At 49.9% G+C, this 21,334-nt stretch overlaps 1 protein-coding gene across 3 annotated transcripts in view; it reads left to right on the forward strand.

The window, feature by feature from the left end:
- The window catches only part of CUX2 (cut like homeobox 2), a 277,084-nt gene that overhangs the window by 234,899 nt on the left and 20,851 nt on the right, over nucleotides 1-21,334 (forward strand). For 2 of the 3 annotated variants that reach the window (XM_055405600.2, XM_055405611.2), the window contains 10 exons: nucleotides 2,068-2,202; nucleotides 5,277-5,400; nucleotides 7,733-7,809; nucleotides 8,653-8,719; nucleotides 10,211-10,259; nucleotides 13,972-14,076; nucleotides 19,437-19,628; nucleotides 19,729-19,787; nucleotides 20,486-20,534; nucleotides 20,607-20,727. In XM_055405600.2, the coding sequence (XP_055261575.1) occupies nucleotides 2,068-2,202; nucleotides 5,277-5,400; nucleotides 7,733-7,809; nucleotides 8,653-8,719; nucleotides 10,211-10,259; nucleotides 13,972-14,076; nucleotides 19,437-19,628; nucleotides 19,729-19,787; nucleotides 20,486-20,534; nucleotides 20,607-20,727 (978 nt within the window). The remainder of the gene's footprint in view (nucleotides 1-2,067; nucleotides 2,203-5,276; nucleotides 5,401-7,732; nucleotides 7,810-8,652; nucleotides 8,720-10,210; nucleotides 10,260-13,971; nucleotides 14,077-19,436; nucleotides 19,629-19,728; nucleotides 19,788-20,485; nucleotides 20,535-20,606; nucleotides 20,728-21,334) is intronic. The other variant, XM_055405601.2, reaches the window with a different exon arrangement.

Consider the following 21,334-nt stretch of genomic DNA (forward strand, 5'->3'; position numbering starts at 1 on the left):
CCCCAAGAATAGGCTCTACCCTGTTTCTTCCATCAGCAGATATTTATTGGGTTGGACTGTGGGTCAGGCGTCATTCACCCACAACGGGTCCAGTGGAGCAAAAGGAGATGCGGTCCCAGCCCTGCTCGTGTGGAGTTTGCAGCCCAGCGGGTATTCACTAGGTGCGCTTGTAAATCACTGAAAATTGGAAGTACAGTGACTGCTGTGAGAGAAAGGTGCAGACAGCTGGGAGAGCGCATACCGGAAAACCAGCTAACTGGTCAGGGAAGGCCTCCTGAAAGAACTGGCATTTGAATTGCTAAGACGAGTAAGCATCAACTAGCTGAAAGCGACAGAGGAGGGCAGAGTGTTCCTGGCAGAAGGCTCCTGGCTGTACAAAGCCTCTGGGATGGGAAGGTGCCTTTGAGGGACTGAGAAAAGAAGGTCAGTATTGTTGGCACTCAGAAAGGCAGGGAAAATAGCAAGGGCTTTCATGTGTTCTGAGCTGACCAAGGGCCAAGCACCATGTTGAGGACTTTGCATGAATCTTCATCACAGGCTGATGAGGTCGGCACTTTTGTGGCGAGGCACAGAGAGGCAGCACCACTTGCCAAGGTCACACAGCAATCCTGAGAAGCAAGTATAGATTAGATTCGGACCAGGGATGTCTGACTCCAGGGTCCACACCACAGAGAGTAGTGGCCAAGCAGATGCTAGTGGGAGATCCCAGAGGAGGAACCAGAAAGAGAGAGGGCTCTTGGACGTTAGAAAAAGTTGTGGAACAGACCACGCCCCTTGGCCTGAAGCAAGGAGGCCCCGGCTTTCTTGGGTCCCATGAATACCTACCTATGCGTGGCTGTTGTTGTTGTTTAGACAGTAAGTTGTGTCTGACCCTTTTGTGACCCCATGGTGCCAGGCTTCACTGTCCAGGGGATTTTCTCAACCCAGAGATTGAACCCATGTCTCCTGCCTTAGCAGTCATGTTCTTTACCACTGAGCCACCAGGGAAGCCCCTTCCTACACGTGGCTACTGGGGTTGAAATATCCAGAGCACCGGGACAGCAAGTTTTTGTGGCATCAGAGAAAGAGACCCAGACTTGAGTCTCCTCCACGCTTCAGCAAATCGCCTGACTTCTCTGAGCCTTAGTTTCCTCATCTGTGAAAACAAGTTAGATCTAAGCCAGCCTCCAGGGGATGCTGGGTGCATCGTGGGACTGGTTCCCAGGGACTGGCTTTGTAACCTGGAAGATGCTCCACCAACCACCTGCCCCAAGTGGAGAGCTGCTGGAAGAAGAGCTGGTTGGATTCTAGATCTGAAGGAAGAAGAAGTGCTTGCTAACTGACAGCAATAGGGACAGAATTCCGGGTGGAAAGACCTGCAGTCCTCAGTTTTTTTGCTGTCAGGACACTTGGAGACATCTTATATCCAGTTTTATATTTGGTCCCCAGAAAAAATAATCATTTAATCAAACTTAAGTGTTCACAAAAGATGGTGTGTTGGCCCAGATCTGTTGAAAAGCACCACAAGGATTATATGTGCAAGGATGCTATTAGGGAACCTTGGGTGAAGGAAAATAGGGAGAGAGTGAGGAGAAGTGGGGAACTGGGTGAAAGCCCAAGGAACGAAGTCGTGAGTGAGGTCGTGGGCCGGTCCTCAGACCAGTTCCATATCCCCCAGCCAGGTCTGCCCCAATCCCCGCTTCCTTGTCTGGGAAGTTCCCTGAGAAGGAAGCACTTGGACTGATGAATTTCAGAACGTGCCTGCTGGGGTCCTTGCTAAGTTACGCTCCCTCTGGTTGGACGCCATCTCAGGGCCACCACCGATGGCATCTAGAATCAGCAGAATGCAGTTATTGTAACAGTCATCGTTATTATTCCAGCGGGGCAGGACATCCACACCCATGAGAACAGCACAGGCTCTTCAGAACAGGTGTCTGGAGAAGCTCTGCTCCCTCATAAAGCAGAAAGTCCCCAATGCTCCCATATGCCAGCAGAGAGATTCCAGACGGCTCCAATGGATGGTTCCTCCCACATAAGCTCCCTGGCCCGCAGAGCTCCCCCTACCACTGCCCTCCTTTCTCTGTGCAGACCCCGTGCCTGTGTTTGAGGTGGCACGCAGCCCAGACGACAGACTGCAGCCCCCCAGCTTCGACCCCAGTGGGCCCCCGCGGCGAGAGCTCCACGCTTCGTGGAAGAGACACCCTGAGCTCGTCGGCAGCAAAGGTACTGATAAGGCTCTCACAGAATGTCCATAATAAGCAAATGGGCTGTGAATCTTTGGCAGCCAAACTCTGCCACCCCTGTGGGAGGAAGAGGGTCAGGGAACTCAATTTTTATCATTTTAGAAGTGGGGTGGGTTAAGGTACACTTCTGCTGAAACAGGCTGACCCCAAATTTTCAGAGGCTTACTGTATTTGAAGAGAGAACTTTCAGGGGATGGCTCGCACAGTCACTCAGGGACCCAGGCTGTGGTCGTCAACACTCAACATCCACAGTCACAAGTGCATGTATGACATCTGGTCAAGAGGCAGAGAAAGAATGTGGAGGATCACACTGAGATTTGTGGGGTCCAGACCTGGGAGCAGCAAACATCACCTTGGCCACATCCCATTGGCCAAAGCTCAGTCACGTGGCTATACTCTGCTGCAAAGGAAGCTGGGAAATGTAGTCTGTGTCCAGGAGGAGAGGGAAACAGGGTGTAGGAGCATAACACTGTCTCAGCTCCAGATGAGACAAGTAATATAGTCTTTAGGTGTACATATGTTGTGATAAAATGTTTAAAAGTAAGAGAATGATGAACAAAATTCAGCATGATTACCTTTGGAAGGTAAGATGTAAGGTAGGAAGTCTCCATAGGGAGAGCAAATAGCAGGTGAAAGCCATTGGTAACCATCCCAGTCTTGGATGTTCATTGACCTGCATGCCAGGTGCTGTGGTAGGCACTAGGGACTCAGCCAGGAATAAAACAGAAAAAAATCTCTGTCCTCATCATGTTGACCTTCTAGAGGGAGGAACTGATTGTCAACAAATAAATTAGTAAAATATATAGTATGTCAGTTGGTAAAAAGTCTTTGGGAAAAAAATTAAGCAGAAAATTGGGGAAGAGTCGGGTTAAAGGCTTCTTGTCTAAGGAATGAATGAATAGGGTTTACCTCAGGTCTGTAAGCTTTTTCTGAAAAGGGCTAGAAAGTAATTATCTTGGATGTTGCAGGTCATGCAGTTTCTGTCACAACTACGTAATGCTGGGTGAAAGCAGCCATAGATAATATGTGAATTATTACATATTAATTTGGGAGCATGGCTTTATTCTAGTAAAACTTTATTGACAAAACAGGTAACGAGCGAGATTTGGCATGTAGTGGAGACAAAATGGACTGAAGCCTGTCAAACGGAAGCATGACACAAAGTCACTTTTCAGGAAACAACCGCTTTCACACTCCCCCATGTCTCAACATCCTCCCTTCACCCCTCTCCCCCACATTGCGTAGTGAGCACCTGCTGTAAGCCTGGCCCTAAGCAGGGTCTTCTGGGGAAGACTTAACGGTGACTAAAATAACAGCATTTTGCCAGCTCTGGTCCTGCACCTGGAATACCCTTCGAACTATCCTGACAAGCCAGGACTTGGCAGTTCTTCAGCCCCTGCTCATACGAATGCCTCTATGAAGCCTCTGAGGTTCCCCAGCAAAGCTGTCACCGCTTCCTCTGAGGTCTGAACTTCCTTCTCTAAGAATAATATTAATAGTAGTTGGGGAAATTGCCTCTTGAAAGCATTTGCTCTGTGCAGCGTGCTTTTCACACAGCAGCTCACTGTCTCCTGGTATCAATCTTCTGGGGTGTCACTGGCCCCATTTTACAGATGGGGAAACTTGAGTCACAGAAGCAGCAGGTAGCCAAGTAGGGAATCAGAACAAAAAATGTTGACCTTGGCCCTGGGCTGTGTTTCTTCTTGAGGACCCTTATTATTCTGCATCATGATGGTCAAACCTTGCTTTTCTGTTCACTGCTGTGGCCTCAGCATCTGGAGCATTCCCAGACCATGTGTGCACATGTGTTATATATCTTATGAGCAGACCGCTCTGCCAGCCTCTCAGGGGACTCACTCTACAAACCGCCCAGCTCTACACTCACCCTCCTGTGCCAGGCTCACAGTAGAAACTTTATAACCAGGACAGAATTTAACTGAGTCATGTGGACCCATGGTTGGGAGACCAAATTTTGGAACTCTTGAGCCACTCACCCTTGATAACTGGCCCCTGGGCATCTCTCTCTCCGTGAATTTAGTGCCACAGGCAAACACTGATCTCCAAATGAGCCCCTATGGCGTTCACAAAGATGGACCTGACGTGGGCCCTGCCCCAGGGCACCTGCAAGTGAAGGGCAATGACTGAACATCTGAGTGTGTGCCATCAGTCATGGGGAAGGGAAAACAGTGTGGCAGGTCCTCAGTAGGTTAAATCTGGAGTTACCCTGTGACCCCACCATTCCATTCCCAGGGATATACCCTAGAAAACTGAAAACAAGTGCTCAGACAAAACTTGTACACAAATGTTTATAGCAGCACTGTTCACAGTAACCAAATGATAGAAATAATCTAAATGCCCATCAGTGGATGAATGGGAAAAAACACAAAACATGATATATCCATAAAATGGAATATTATCCGGCCGTGAAAAAGGAGTGAGGCACTGACCCATGGTCCAACTTGAATGAACCTCGAAGGCATGTTACGTGACAGAATCAAGTCACAAAAGGACGTATGTTATGATTCCAGTGATGGGGGATATCCAAAATCCACAAATCCATAGCAACAGAAAGCAGGAGGGGAAGGAGTGGGGAGTGTCTGCTTAATGGGGCCAAGTTTCATTTTGGGGTGATGACAGTGTCCTAGAATTACAGTGTCCTGGATAATGATTGCACAGTATTTTGACTATGCTACGTGTCACTAAATTGTGTATTTTTAAATGGTTAAAATGGACTTTATGTGTATTTTACCATGAGTTTTTTAAATCATGCAGAAAGGCAAGGAGGCAGGGGCAGGTCTGAGAGGGCAAAAGAACCTCTGGGTGTGCCGCCCAGGGCCCACACGATGGGAGTCTGACTCTCTAATGCAGGTGTTTGCCAAGGCTGCAACCCAGCCAACCATGGTGACAGCAGGTCTGACAGCTGTGCTGTCTCCAGTGCTAAGTTTGGGAAATTGATTCTCCCAGAACCACTGATCGATCTGGTTTGCAGAAAGCGGCTCTGGTCGTCACGCCGCTCTCAGCAATGGGCAGTTTTCCCTCTTCTTCTTCCTTCAGAGCAGAGAGAGGGGACGTCACCAGCCGGGCCCACGCTGACCGAGGCGAGCCGCCTCCCAGGCATTCCCAGCAAAGCCCTCCTGACAGAAACTTTGCTGCAGAGAAATGAGGCAGAGAAACAAAAGTGAGTTGGGAAGGACGGGCGGGCCCCTGCTGCTCCACCTGTCTGGGAGAGGGGGCCTGGAAAGTTACCCCTACCAGGGCCCGTGGGGAATCCAGATGCAGCTGGAAGATGGAGATGCCGGCCTGGGTTCACACCACATGTCAGCAGCTCAGTGACCCGCCCTGGGCATCACATCACCTCACTGAGCCGCAGTTTCCCCATGTGAAAAATGGGGCTAATGGTGGTATGTTAGTCATGGTTCCCCGGAGAAACAGAACCAGTAGGATTTTTTTTTTAATTAACAGTTGTATTTCTAGGACCTAACTCACATGATTGAAGCAAGCAAGTCTGAATTGGTAGAGCTGGCCAGCAGGCTGGAAACTGTCAGGTAGAAGTCTGCGCTGGCTGCCATCTTGAAACAAAATTTCTTCTTCAGTTTTGTTCTTAAGACTGTCAACAACAACAACAAAAAAAATGTAAAAACTTTTAAAAGGGGGATTTCCCTGGTGGTCCAGTGGTTAAGACTCTGACCTTCCACTGCATGGGGCACAGGTTTGATCCTTGGTTGGAGAACTAAGATCCCACATGTGCAGCATGCCAAAAATTTTTTTAATTAAAAAAATATATATATTTTAGACCTTCAACTGATGAGATGAGGCCCACCCCTGTTATTGCAAATAGTTTCCTTTACTTAACATCAACTGATTGTAGACGTTAACCCCATCTGCAGAAACCCTTCACAGCAATACTTGTATTCGTGTGTGATTGCATAACTGGGTACTGTAGCCCAGCCAAATGGACATATAACACTGACTGTCACAGGCCGTATCAACTCCTAGTCTGCCCTGAGAATGAGTGAAATGAAATGGTGCCTCTGAATGCTTAGCTCAGTGCTCACACGGCACATGTCAGTAAATATTTACCTTTACCATTAGTGCAGTGTTGATAAACTATGCCTCCGTAGGGCCTTTCTAGTTTCGTGGTGATCATTCCATACATCTTTTCTGTCATTCACTTATTTTTTCCATCCCACATGTTTATGGAACCACCTACTGTGTGCCACAGGCACTGTTCCAGGAAACAGCAGTGAGCAAAATGGACAGAACTCTCTGCCCTCCTGGAGTTTACTTTCTCATGAGGGAGACGCAAATAAAAAGACAAGTAGCGTGCTAGATGATAAAGGTTGTGACGACAGATAAAACAGAAGAGGGAGCAGGAGAGACGGGCTGAAGTTTTCAATAGAGTGGGAGAGGACGTCTCACTGAGAAGGTGTTCTTGTTCAGTTGCTCAGTCGTGTCCAACTTTTTGCGACCCCATGGACTGCAGCACACCAGGCTTCTGTGTCTTTCACTGTCTTGCAGAATTTGCTCAGATTCACGTACACTGATTTGGCAGTGCCGTCCAACCATCTCACCCTCCATTGCCCCCTTCTCCTCCTGCCCACAGTCTTTCCCAGCATCAGGGTCTTTTCCAATGAATCGGCTATCGCATCAGGTGGCAAAAGTATTGGAGCTTCAGCTTCAACATCAGTCCTTCTGATGAATATTTGGGGTTGATTTCCTATAGAATAGAGTGAGCAAAGCCCTAAGGAGTTGAGGGAGTCTTGCAGGCATATGGGGCAAGGAACAGTCAGTGCAAAGGTCCTGAGGCAAGAACATGCCTGATGTGTTTGAAAGGCAAGGAGGGGAGAGGGCAGGATAAGATCAGGATAAACAAGGCTCCTTCCCTGGAGTCACTGAGCCAGAATAAGGTAAGGCTTAGGCTTTGCATAATCCCTCCCCCAGCGCAGTGAGAGGTCCTCTTTCTCTGCTGAGATGCTTGCCTCACACCTGAGTTAGGCCACAGTGGGCTGACAGGGCTTCCCAAACTTCTGCCACAGAAAGGGAAAAAAGTGCCTCTCCAGGGAACAATGATAGTAAACAGTGTTATTGGGGGAACTCTGGGGCTGGGCACCACGCTGAACGTGCCTTATAGAACCCACTGAGTCAGACTCCATCACAAACCCCATTTTTATTATTTATTTTTGGTTGTGTTGGATGCTTGTTGCTTTGCACCGCCTTTCTCAGGTTTCAGCGAGTGGGGGCTACTCTTCATGGTGGTGCTTGGCCTTCTCACTGCAACAAACCCCATTTTATAGATGAGGAAACTGAGGGCCAGAGAGGCAGGGTTGCTGGAAGCTTCACTGGGCATCAGCTCTAATGGAGGCCACACTGTCAGCAAAAGAGCCGGGCAGCCAAGGGCCTGCGTGTCCTGTCTAAGGACTCATTAAAAAGAGCCAGGTGCAGATTACAGGGAGTGGGTGAGGGTGTAGGAAGCCAGGAGGGGCTGGTCCACACGCCAGGTGTTTCCACAGGGGCCTTCAAGAAGTACAGATCACTTTGGCAGCCAGACTGGGGGAAGCCGAGGAGAAGATCAAGGTCCTACATTCAGGTATGTATCTGGCACGTGTCCCCCGCCCTCACATCACCCCAGCCAGTCAGTCCAGGAGGTCCAGTGGGAAGAGCAGGGGGCAAGGACACTAAGAAGACTCAGAGGGCGAGAAAGGCGTTTGGGAAGGGAGAGGAAAGACCTGCATTACCCCATGGGGATTGGCGCTCCAATCCCAGGGGCCATACTACTATGGAGAGACAAATGCAGCGCCCACTGGGGCTGGACAGGCACCCAAGCCAGCTGGATCAGGGAGTGCCGTAGGGAAGCGGGGAGGGGTCTGGGTCAAACTGGAGAACCCAGGCCTCATCTAAAGAGGCGGCCGCTGCTGAGTCTCAGCCAGGCCCTGACCAGTACGGACAGTCCCTTCCGCTCTCCTCAGGAAATCAGAAATCTGGAATTCTGTGAGAAATCCTTATTTATCATGCATGTACCTATTGACTTTGTTGTTCATCCTTGTCCCCCTCACTTCCAGGCAGGACCTCGGGGTAGGTGAGCTATGGAAGGATGGCCCCACCTAGGTCCTGGAGTGACCTCAACGTGTTAGGGGCTCATACCCCGGGTTCTGGGGCCAACCACCCCCTTCACTCACCTGGGTCCCCTGAGCTTCATGGACTCCCAGAGAATCATGTCATCTGCCCTCCTTTCCCTGGCCACTCCACAGCCCTCCCACCAGCTTGAAGCCCTTCTAGGAGCAGGAAACTCACTAACTGTCGCCAGTTCTGAGAGGAAAATCTTTGCTCACTACCCCAAGCCTCATTCTGCCTTCTGGGCTCTACAGAAGGGGAGAGAGTTCCACCTCCCTGGGGACGGAGGACCTTACCCTAGCGCTCTAATTTTTCTCAGCGTTAAAGGCCACACAGACAGAGCTGCTGGAGCTGCGGCGGAAATACGACGAGGAGGCAGCATCCAAGTAAGTGAACGCCTTGCTGAGGTGTGCCTCCTCCCTCTGCCCCTCCCAGACGTGCCTCCCCTTTCTGACTCTCCTCCCTCTGATTCTGCCCGAGGCACTCATTTCACACCCTGTGTTCCACACTCGCACAGGCACACAGCTGTTCACCAGTCATTCGTGGTGCCATCCACACACCGCAGACTGTAAAGGACGCTCTGGGTTGCCAGCTCAGCCCACTTGACTGCTCAGAGGCATCTCTTCCCATCCTCCCGGGGCTGTCCCCACTCCCCACCTTCCCAATCCAACCCCCAGGGCCAAGTGTCATCTTCAGTTATTCTGGACTCAATGTTTCTTGGGGCTCTGAGATATCACTTAATCCTCAAACACAAATATTTAGCACCTACTGTTGACCCGCTGCTATGCTGGGTCCCTGGAGGAAACATCAGAACATGGCCCTGTTCTCAGAGAAGAGACGGACACTAGCCGATGCACAGGAATAAATTCTTTCCTGTGCAGTCACTGCTGAGCACTGATTGTATGCCTGACACTGTTGGGGGCACATAGTAAATGCTATGAAGCTTTTATAAAACCGGGAGAGCAGCAGGAGAGAATGACAGGGAGAGGTGGGTCCTGTTATCCAGGGTAGTCAGGGAGGACTTCTCTGAGGAAATGACCTTCAGAGCGAGACCTCAAAAACAAGAAGGCGATGGCCACATGAAGAAAGCTGGAAGAGGTACTCTGGGCAGTGGGAACAGCTTGTGCAAAAAAAGGCCTTGAAGCAGAACATGCATGAATCACAAGTGTGACTTTCAGTCACCACATGTTCCCCGCAGATCACCCCCTACCCCACACTAGACCGAGGGGCAGCCGAGGTGGTTAAGTCCTGTCCTGATCCTCTAGGCCCTGCCAACCCAGAAGTGTGGGGAGGCAGCAAAATAAATGAGGGGAGTTGAAGGAGGCCTCCTAGAACACTGCAGCTGTGTTTCCAGCTTGGGACCTGGGGACTGCCCTGGTGGTCCAGTGACTTAAGACTTTGCCTCTCAGTGCAGGGTTGTGGGTTCAATCCCTGGTCAGGGAGCTAAGATCCCACATAGCCCACAGTCAAAACACAGCAACATAAACCAGAAGCAGCGTTGTGACAAATTCAACAAAGACTTTAAAAACGGTCGACATCAAAAAAAAGTCTTAATAAACAGAAATAAACCTCAAGCCCTGTCCTCTTGAGGAAGCCCTCCACAGAACCAAAGGCTGGAGGTGTAGTTCGGTGACAGATCAGAGGGTGGACCCCCGGTGGGGGATGAGGGGTCAGGCTGCCTGGAAGGGGCCCAGTGCTAAGGCTCCATTTTCATTTCCCCGCAGCCTGACCTCTTCAGTAGGAAGGATGGAAGGCAGCCTCCTCACAGCCTCCATCGCAAGACCCTTGGGTTGGCAGGGGCTGGGGAGTTTCAGGAAGGGCAGGGGCCCTGGCGCCTGCCAGAATCCCTTCCTCAGGGCCTCATCTTTCTGTCTCAGGGCAGATGAAGTCGGCCTGATCATGACCAACCTGGAGAAAGCTAATCAGGTGAGGAGATGTTTGCCGGGGCTCACTGACCCAGGGTGGGGGAATCGCGGGCTGGGCGGAGGGGAGGGAGCTGAGCTCAGTCAGTATGCATTGAACTACATCCCGTGCTGAGCGCTGGGGCTAGGAGATGTCAGAGGAACCCGGCCCCTGAGTTCCCAGACAGACACAACGCTCAGAAATAGGGTGATGCAGGCAGCAGTGGCTGAGGAAAGGGCACCTGACCCAGACTCGGGACAGGGAAGACGTCCCAGAGAAAGGGTCGTTGAGCTGAGACCTGATGAGTAACTGGAGCCTGCAGAGGGATGGATTCCAGGCACAGGATGGCCCCTGTAAAGGCCAAGAAGCAGCCTGCAGAGCACACGAGCGCCCTTCCCCGTGGAAGAAAGGCAGAGCAGGGCCCAGGGGTCCAAGCCCGTCCCCAGGCTAAGCTGGGACATGGGTCTCTCCCAACCAGACTAAGTGAGGAGCCATGTTCCGCAGAGCCAGGGGCAGTGACAAGGGACAACCCTGGGGCTGCTTCTCTCCCTCTGTCCCAACCTGGGGGTCTCCGCCAGCCTCCTCACTCGATCACCAGCTGAGCGCTGGGTAGACCCCAACCTTCCCTGGGGCTCCCACATCCTCATCCCAGCCCAGATCCCTCTAAGCCCTTTAGCCTCTCTGAATCTCAGTTTTCGCGTTTATAAATGGGGTTCCCACATCCTGCCTCCCTCTGGCTTCAGATGTGTTGCCATCTGGGGGGCTGAGTTGGGCGGGACTTTGAAAGGAGGTAGGACGTGGCCATGAGGGTTCAGTCTGGAGTCCCGCGGGCCCACCACACCTCTTCCCCAGTGCCCTGCGACGCAAGCAGCCAGGGCCGTGGCCAGGAGGGGTCAGCAGTGTGACAGGGCAGGCGGTCATCTCCCTGGGGGTGGTGGAGGGAGGCCTCCTGGGAGGGGCACTTTGAGCTGGGTTCTGAAGCCCAGGCGCTGCCCTCCCGAGGAATGGAAGAGGGCACAGCAGAGGCAAAGGCCCAGATGCGGGGCTGTGGGGGCCCAAGGACGGGGTGCTCCCCGCTAGAGGAAAGTTGGGAAAGAATAACATTGTTTAGATTGATTTTTTAAGTAGGTAATCCATTTACTTAGTTCAAAACTGATAAAGCTCCATAAGGGCATAGCCCAGAAACTCCATCTCCCTTCCCTGAACTCGCCCCCAGACTCCCTCCCCTCAGCAGCCTCCGTTACCATGTCTGGGGTCTCCTTCCAGAGAGGCATTCACAAGCCCATGAATATCTCCTTTCACCTCTTTTTAAACCGAACAACAGTTACCAAGTACACCCTTCTGAACCTTGCCTGTTCTGTGTATGTATCTTAGAGCTCGTTTCGGATCTGTGTATAAGGCAGTTCCTCCCGTTTCACAGCTGTGTCTTATTATACTAGACGAACGCGTCATCAACTAACCTGGGGAAGGCAAACTTTCTGTAAAGGACCTGAGAGTATATTATCAGCCTTGCAAGTCGCTGTCAAAACTATTCAAAACTTTGCCATGGTAAAGTGACAGCATAGATGATGTGGAAGTGAATGGGCATGGCTATGTTCCAGTAAAACTTTATTTACGTAAACAGACAGCAGGCTGCATTTTGCCAACCTCTGATCTAACTCATACCCTTTTGGTGGTATTTCCAGTATTTTAACCATCATCCTTAATACTGCAGGGAATAATCTTGTACAGATATCATTTCATACATACCCAAGCCACTACACAGGGCAAGTTCCTAGAAGTGGAACTGTTGGGTGAAAGAGCCGGGTGCTTATAATTTGGCAGATGTGGCCAGACTGCCTTCCATGGGTTGTACCAGTTTCTGTCCTCTTCATCAAGATGAAGGAGCCTGTTTTCTCAGCCTCGCCAGCACCATGTGGCATCAAACTTTTGGATTTCTACCAAACAGGCTTAAGAAGAGAGATCTTAGAGTAGTCTGAATAGGAAGCATTTTTGATAATGTTTCTTTTTTCTGAGTATAAAACAAAACCTGCTCATTATAGAGTATTGAGAAAAAAGGACATGTCACCGTATTAGTCTTTAATATCTGTATTTATTAATACTATCTTAAATGTGAGCAAGAGGATTCTGGAGCAGGTCATTATTACTTGCATAGTAAAAACCATGCCAGTTTTCCCCAGCTGTTCCCCTGGTATGATGAGCCGAGAACCAGATACCCTGCATGTACCGGGGTTTGTGCTGTAGGCAAAGCACCCCCCCAAATATGAATCTGAGTGGTTGTATAGGAGAGGGGTCTTCTGAGAAAGGGAGAGAAATCTGCTGTCGAGTATCCTGGGTTTCTAGCATTTGGAATGTAAATCCTTCTCTCCAGGGGAAGATAAGACTAGTAACTTTAAATTCATCATTACAACCAGAGGATGTCTTCATGGTCTGGGTCTCATGCCCTCTTGAAATGTCAACAGGCATCTCCCAGGAGGTGAATCTTTGGAGTTCTCACTAGCTGAACAGTCATGTATTGATATTCACAAGGCTTGTCTTTTAGCCCAGATCTCAGGTCTCAGTCCCATTTACTCAGAAAACCCTAACTGTGCGGAAACATAAAAATGTTTTCCCTATGACTACACACACACCCAGATCCTTTCCCCAAACAAAGCTGACTCCTTACTGGAACTATTTTTGAAACAAGGCAGGATACCATAAATAAATCATTTTAAAGATAAATCAACAAAACATGTGCATAAATGTGTGTGAGTCTCATGCACACACAGTGGGCACAGCATACTGATCGCTGCGATCAGTGTATAAGTTAAACTTAATCGCTTGACCTGCGTCACCAGCTGGGGGTCAAAACACAGCTGTTGCTCTTTTCATTTTAATAACAGTTCAAGATCCCATCCACCCTGTTGTTGTTAGTAAAGGAATCCAGTCACTGACATATTTGTATGTGTCAGGCATCAAGGTGGGATACCTAATGAATCGTATTTTACCACATTACTTACTTGCAGAACAGACTTATGAGGTAGTTGCTCTTCTCATCCCCATTTTGCAGACAGGGAAACTGAGGCCAAGGATATTAAATTTCTTACCCAAGGTCACACAACCAGAAAGAGACAAAGTACAGATGTCTTTCCAGGCCACAAGTCCACATTGTTAACATTTGAAAGCTTCCTTCCAGGCTTTTTTCTTATAAATTTTTGAAGAGTTAAGATTCCGTTTAGTGAGCTGTGGCATACTGATTTTTAGATGAATTTCGATGCTCCTCTACAGTAGGTGTATTTCATGGCCTCCATTTCACAGAAGGAAAACTGAGACCCAGAGAGAAGTAACTTGCCCAGGGACCTGCAACAGCTTGTGGACTTTAGAGCCAACCTCTGCAGACAGCGTATGGCACAGGAGATGGGGACAAGCTCTGGCCTTTTGACTAGCCAACCCTGAAGTTAACTTGGCAGACAGAAGTGGCCTGGAAACATGCGAAAACTTGCCAGACTTATCAAGACAGCACCTCCCTTCCTGCCCTAGTGGAGTGGGAACGTTCTAGCTCCACCTGGAGTCCCAAACACCCCAGGGGAACCCAGAGCCAATTCAGGGGCCCAGGACTCAGAAAGTAGGACCCCGGGTCCTCAGACCTGCCTTCCCAGCTGTCTGAGACGGTGCAGGGGTGCAGTGGAGGGCCAGGGTGGGATCCAGTGTGGCCCCCCTCACCTCTTCACCACACCTGCCCCAATTTCCTCCCCAGCGAGCCGAGGCTGCCCAGCGGGAGGTGGAAAGTCTTCGGGAACAACTCGCCTCTGTCAACAGCTCCATCCGCCTGGCCTGCTGCTCTCCTCAGGGACCCAGTGGGGTAAGGATGGTGGCAGAGCCAGAGGGAGAAGTGGGGAAAGGCTGTGTTTGTGGGTTGGAATATGTGGGTGACATTTTATGGGTGGACTGTGTGCATCTTCATGAAATTGTACACATGAATGGGTCTGGGCCTCTTTGTGCATACAGTGGGCATAACATCTTTATTACTAAAGTCATGTGTAGTTAAATACAATTATCGGTGCTATGACTTGCTTTGCCTGCTGAGGGTCAAACACAGCCACAGCTCTTTTTACTTTTCAAGCTCAAGCTTCGTATAGCTTGAGTCCATATACTTTGGAATATAGTCAGGTCAGAGAGGATCATTCTTATACCAGAGGCCCAGCTGGAGCAGGGTAGGAGGTCGAGTTTGATCAGTAGAGCAGCAGTGCAGTTTTGATGGCTGCCACTAGGTGTCGCTGTTGACCCTTGGTCCCAAACAGCTTGGTGGATGTGTGGGGCCACATGCCAAGATCACTCATATCAGGGTGATTCTGACGAGGTCTCCCAACCAGCCACATGTTACAAAGAATCAGTCTATAGTCATCAACCCTGAGATTCCTGTGTTAAGCCAGTTAGGGCATCTTTCCCATTCCTCTTAAATTGATGCCCCTTTAAGGTCCTGGGGACATTTCCTGCCAAGGGATTTTAATCGGCACCACCCCAACCTACCCTTCTGTCATATAATGAGAGTCTTCATTGTTCGTCTCCCAGAAATCCTGACTTCGTTATGTAAATTGGTCCTCCTTTCCAGATTCCTGCTTATCAAGGAATGAGATTCATGTTGTTGATGTTGTTGAATCACCAAATTGTGTCTGATTCTTTGTGACCCCATGGACTGCAGCATACCAGACTTCCCTGTCCCTTACCATCTGCCAGAGTTTGCCCAGGTTCATGTCCACAGAATCAGTGATGCCATCCAACCATCTCATCCTCTGTAGTCCCCTTCTCCTCCTCCCTCAATCCTTCCCAGCATCAGGGACTTTTCCAATGAGTTGGCTGTTCACAACAGGTGGCCAAAGTATTGGAGCTTCAGCATCAATCCTTCCAATGAGTATTCAAGGTTGATTTCCTTTAGGATTGACTGGTTTGATCTCCCTGCAGTCCAAGTAACTTTCGAGAGTCTTCTCCAGCACCACATTTCAAAAGCATCAATTCTTCGGCGTTCAGCCTTCTTTATGGTCCAGCTCATGCAATTCATGATTGCTTCCATAATAACAGGTCTGCTCCAGGGTGATTTGCTGTCTCCATCCATGAACCTGAAGAGGCCACAGAATTTTCATTTCACCTGACAACCTGATACACAGACCTGTGTGTCTGTATCTTTCTATTTAAGTATTTGAATGAGTCTCTCTGAACGTGTATTACTGTGTATGTGTGTGTGTGTGTGTCTGTGACCTCTGGGCAAATAACTGTATCCTTAATCTAACTGTGCCTAATTTCCTCATTCGTACAAATAAGATCTGCTTTATAGGGTTATTGAGAGGATTACATGGCGTTTGGTTTATAATCTATGCTCAGTAAACATTTAATGCGATGTTATTATTAGTAGTGTGTTTGGGGGATGTCCAGGGTGTTTCTGCCCATGTGAGCATGTGGCGTCTGAGCACATACATGTCTCTGTGTGTGATGATGATGTGTCTCCTGTATATTTCTGTGTGTGTGTGCTTGTCCACATGAGTACCCCTGCCGGCACATGTGTCAGTGTGTCCATAGGTGTGCCCACCTGTCCGCGTGTCCCAGGAGGCAGTGTGTATGTTATCGGCGTGCTTGATGTCTGCACGAGCCAGAGAGTGAGCTCCAGAGAGACTGAGAGAGAGAGACCTCATGAGGACGCCTCAGAGGGAATTTGCCAATGGCTCTTAATTAACCCCCGTGGAACCCAGCAAATGCCTGTGCTAATCAACTACGGGGAACTTTGCTGGTTTGGGGGGGTGAGCTTTTCTGAGCACAACAGTGGCGCTCGATGCTAATTAATTTAATGTGTTAATGGCATCCGCTTCCTGTTTTAATTGGCATTTATCTCCATGGAAGAATAGCTGGGGTGGGTAGTGGTCGGTTGTTCTTTTTTTCCTTTGTAATGCTGCTTAGATTCGTTTGTAACTGAGCTCAAGGACAGCCTGACTTCAGGTCCTCTCAAACAGAAACCTCTTTATCTTCATCTAGGGCCATTTCCTAAAACCTCAAGAGGCCGAGGGGCTGGTGCTGGTGGCAAATTAGGGTGAGGAAGGAACCACCCTAATGTGACTTGTGCGTGCAAGGTCTCAGGGCTAATCCTGTGCTTCCCCTGGGATGGGAACGTCCCCCTCCTGGAGTGGGACCTGGGCCTGATTTAGAAACCCAAACCTTAGTCTGTGCTGTTCTATGGCCAGGAACACCTTATCACTACCAATTTCTCATCCAACTGACTACTTCGGTTTTTTGTTACTTTTTAACAAATGTTTTATTGAAGTGTAACGTCCATAAGGGAAAATGTGCATAAGTGTACAGCATTTGGAATTTTTCAAAGTGAACACACCCCTTAACCCGCATCCCGATCAACGAGTAAAACATTTCGGCACCTGGAAGCCCCCCTCGTGCCCCCATCCAGGTGCCAGTCACCCGAGGGAGCCCCTCTCCAGACTTCTAACAGCACACATGGCTTCCGCCTGTTTTGAAACCTGATATTTTTTTTTTCTTAGGAAATTTCTTTTTTAATTTTTAAATTATGAAAGTATGATAACATTGACAGGAGACTTGGAAAATACAGGACAAAGTTACATATAGCTCCACTATATATTACAGTTTTTTTAAGTAGGTAAATTAAGATTTTTAGTTAGAGTTTCAATATCAAACTCTCAAACATTGATAGAATGAAAGTGAAAAGTAGAAGCATACAGTAGACCTGAAAAGCACTGTGACATACTTAAGATTTACACAGTTTTCACACAAAAGCAGGATACAAATTCTATTCAAGTTCCTATAGACTATAAACCAAGAGACACAGGAAAATATCCAGGGACATAAAGTGCAAAAATTTCATCATCTAAAGGTATTGAAATCATACAGAGTCTGTTCTCTTATCACTGTGGCATTATGTTAGAAATCAATATCAAAAGGTATTTGAAAATAACCCTCATATTTTCAAGTGCAATGTGACATTTACCAAGAGAGATCTTTGACTTCGCCATTGAAACCTCAGTAAAGTTAAAAGACTGAAAAAACACAGAGGGTGATGGCAGAGAAGAAAGCATTTAAATGAGAAATGGATATCAAAATGAGAAATTAAGATCAAAGGTTTTTTAAAAGCTCCGTGTATTTAGAAATTAAAATGTCCACTTTTAAATGATGGGTATTGATATCTGATCTTAATAGAATCACCCACACACTTCGGTATCTGGCTTCTTTGGGTCCATGTTGCAGCTGGGAGGGTTATCCATGCTGTGATACTGGTAGTGTAGATTATTCATTTCTGTTGCTGTCAAGTGTTCCATTGTCTGAGTATTCCACAACCTGTCCATCCATTTTCTGGGGGTTTCCAGGCTGGTGCTATTACAGAGAAGGCTGCTGTGAACACACGTGTCCTCTGCCTTGGTGCACAAGCCCCTGCGTTCCTCCTGCATATATTCCAGTGGCTGAAGGCACCGAGATTTAGGGCACCATATGTTCACCTTTAGTAGATTTGTTGCTGTTCAGTCGCCCAGTCGTGTCCGACTCTTTGCGACCCCTTGTGCTGCCGCACGCCAGGCCTCCCCGTCCCTCACTGTCTCCCAAAGTTTGCCCAAGTTCATGCCCATTGCTTCGGAGATGCCATCCAGCCATCTCATCCTCTGATGCCCTCTTCTCCTTCTGTCCTCACTCTTTCCCAGCATCAGGGACTTTTTCATTGAGTCAGCTGTTTTCTTCAGATGACCAAACTACTGGAGTTTCAGCTTCAGCATCAGTCCTTCCAATGAGTATTCAGGGTTGATTTCCCTGAAGATTGACTGGTTGGATCTCCTTGCAGTCCAGGGAACTCTCAGGAGTCTTCTCCAGCACCACAGTTCGAAGGCATCAGTTCTTCGGTGCTCTGCCTTCTTTACGGTCCAGCTCTCACAACTGTACGTGCCCACTGGGAGGACCATAGCCTTCACTATACGGACCTTTGTCAGCGGAGTGATGTCTCTGCTTTTCAACACACTCTCTAGGTTTGTCATAGCTTTCCTGCCAAGAAGCAAACGTCTTCTGATTGCATGGCTGCAGTCACCATTCGCAGTGATTTTGAAGCCCAAGAAAAGGAAATCTGTCACTATTTGCACCTTTTCCCTTCTATTTGCCATGAAGCAATGGGGCCAGTTGCCATGATCTTAGTTTTTTAAATATTCAGTTTTAAGCCGGCTCTTTCTCTCTCCTCCTTCACCCTCAACAAGAGGCTTAGTTCCTCTTTGCTTTCTGATTAGAGTGGTATCATCTGCATATATGAGGTTGTTGATGTTTCTCCCGTCTATCTGGATTCCGGCTTGTAACTCATCCAGCCTGACATTTCTCGTGATCTGCTCAGCCTATAGATTAAACAAACAGGGTGACAGCAGATAGCCCTGTCGTACTCCTTTCTTGATCTTGAACCAATCAGTTGTTCCATACAGGGTTCTAACTGTTGCTTCTTGACCCGCATACAGGTTTCTCAGGAGACAGATAAGGTAATCTGGTATTCCCATCTCTTTAAGAGCTTTCCACATTTTATTATGAGCCACACAGTCGACGGCTCTGGCACAGCTGATGAAACAGAGGTGGATGTTTCTCTGGAACTCCCTAGCTTTCTCTGTGATCCAGCGTATGTTGGCAATTTGATCTCTGGTTCCTCTTCCTTTTCAAAACCCAGCTTGGACATCTGGAAGTTCTTGGTTCACATAATGCTGAAGCCCAGCATGCAAGATTTTCAGTATGACCTTGCTAGCATGGGAGATGAGTGCAGCTGTCCGATGGTTAGCATATTCTTTAGTGCTACCCTTCTTGGGAATTGGGATGAGGACTGACCTTTTCCAGTCCTGTGGCCACTGCTGGGTCTTCCAGATTTGCTGACATACTGACTGCAACACCTTGATGGGTGTTTAGTAGATGCTGCCAAGCAGTCTTCCGAATCACTGACTTGTTCTTGAACTTCATTGCTGCTTAGACATACCTTCCTCCAAAGCACTTCCTCTGAGCAGTCCTTCTTCCTCCTAATTTCATTTCAAGAAGAGAGGGAAAGACATACAGGCACGTGGGACCAGCTAAGCAAAGGCTCAGAAGTGGGGAAGGCCTGATTTGGGGTGGGGGGGACTGAATCACTCTGAGGGAGCACAGCAGTCCTGCAGCCCCCTGCCCCACCCCTCCTGGCCCCTCCAAGCCCCTCTTTGTGCCCAGGATAAGGTGAACTTCGCGCTGTGCTCGGGCCCTCGCCTGGAGGCTGCCCTGGCCTCCAAGGACCGGGAGATCCTGCGGCTGCTGAAGGATGTGCAGCATCTCCAGAGCTCCCTGCAGGAGCTGGAGGAGACCTCCGCCCACCAGATTGCAGACCTGGAGCGGCAGCTCACCGCCAAGTCCGAGGCCATCGAGGTAGGTCTCGCAGGACGAGGTGGGCAGATGGGAGATGGGGAGGACATCCCCCAGCAGAAAGACGTGGATCAGCCTCCCCCATCTTTGTTTGTTCTTCTAGAAGCTAGAAGAGAAGCTCCAGGCACAGTCTGACTATGAAGAAATTAAAACAGAGCTGAGGTATTATGCCGGACAGGGCCCCGCACACCGCCAGGCCCTCTTCCCTGGCAGGAGGCTGCCTGGAAAGATTGCCAGGGGCCCTCAGCAAAGCTCATCATCTTCCTCCCTCCCAGATCCCGCTTTGTGGTACCCTGTCTCCTGTCCACTGGCACCCTGACTATCATGCCCAGTCCTTTGTCGTCAAGAGCTGCCTGTGGGGAAACAGCCTTGTTGGTGCTGTTGCAGGGCGGGGGTGGAGCAGAGGGAGGAGTGAAAGTGAAAATTAGTCGCACAGTTGTGGCCAACTCTTCGAAACCCCATGGACTGTAGCCCACCAGGCTCCTCTGTCCGTGGGATTCTCCAAGCAAGAATTCTATAGTGGGTTGCCATCTCCTTCTCCAGGGGATCTTCCCGACTCAGGGATGGAACCCAGGTCTCCTGCATTGCAGTGGATTCTTTACCAGCTGAGCCACTGCAGGGCAGGGGGTGATGCCTTAATCAGACCAGCTCAAGCTGCACCCCTCCAGGTGGAGCAGACCAGTTCACAAGCTAATTGTCTACTTCGGGCCTATTGTGTACTGAGTCCCATGTTGCATGAGACCCAGGGGTGGGATGGGTGCTCTCCCGGAAGAGGAGCAGGTGGTGTGCCTCTCATGAGGCCTCTCCCCCAGCCTGAGGACCCGGCTGGCCTCACACTCTATCTCCACTTTCTCCGGCAGCATCCTGAAAGCCATGAAGCTGGCCTCCAACACCTGCAGCCTCCCCCAGGTGAGGATCCGCACCACCATCCCTACAGGGCAGGCTGCCCTCAAGGGCTCTGCACCAGCCATGCCCTCTCAGCCCTGCTTCTTGTCTCCTCAGGGCATGGCCAAGCCCGAAGACTCACTGCTCCTGGCAAAGGAGGCCTTCTTCCCTGCACAGAAATTCCTTCTGGAAAAGCCTGGTCTTTTGGCCAGCCCTGGTAGGGGAGGCGGGATGCTCTCGGGGCTGAGGGGCTGGGGTGGGAGCTGACCGTGGGTCTCCGGCCTCTTCCACGCCCTCAGACCACTGCCTTCAACACAAAGGGCGGGACGGTGATGGGTAAACGGCGGGCATGTTGACTGAGTGCCTGGGGCTGAGCTGGTGGCCGTCCACGGCTAAGCCAGCGGGCAACTGTCCCCTAAGGTGGGACACAAGGAGACACCCAGTTCACTCAGGCCCTCCCAAGGTCCCCGGAGGGATCCCTCACTCCCCAGCCTTCGTGAGCAGCAGGGAGAGGTCACAGGGCGTTCACAGCAACCCTCCCTGCAGACTGCTGGGAAAGGCCTGTCTCCCCCAGATGGCCCCTGCTCCCCACACAGTGGCCTCGTGGCCCTTCAGCCATGTGGCCTCAGCCACGTGTGTGTGCAGTCTCCATTTCCTCCTCTGTGAGATGGGCAGTTACCGGCCCCAGTCGGAGCTGTGCGGGTAGATACGAACACACAGACAAGGCGCACGGGGCGAGCACCGAGGGAAGTGGGCTGTCCTGCTCCGGGATGGGACTTAATCCTCCCCGGGCAAAGTGCTGCGCCCGTAACAGGTGCTCGGTT

This window comes from Moschus berezovskii, chromosome 19 (assembly GCF_049115385.1).
Source record: "Moschus berezovskii isolate FMDL1 chromosome 19, NW_MosBer_1.0, whole genome shotgun sequence".
NCBI lineage: Eukaryota > Metazoa > Chordata > Mammalia > Artiodactyla > Moschidae > Moschus > Moschus berezovskii.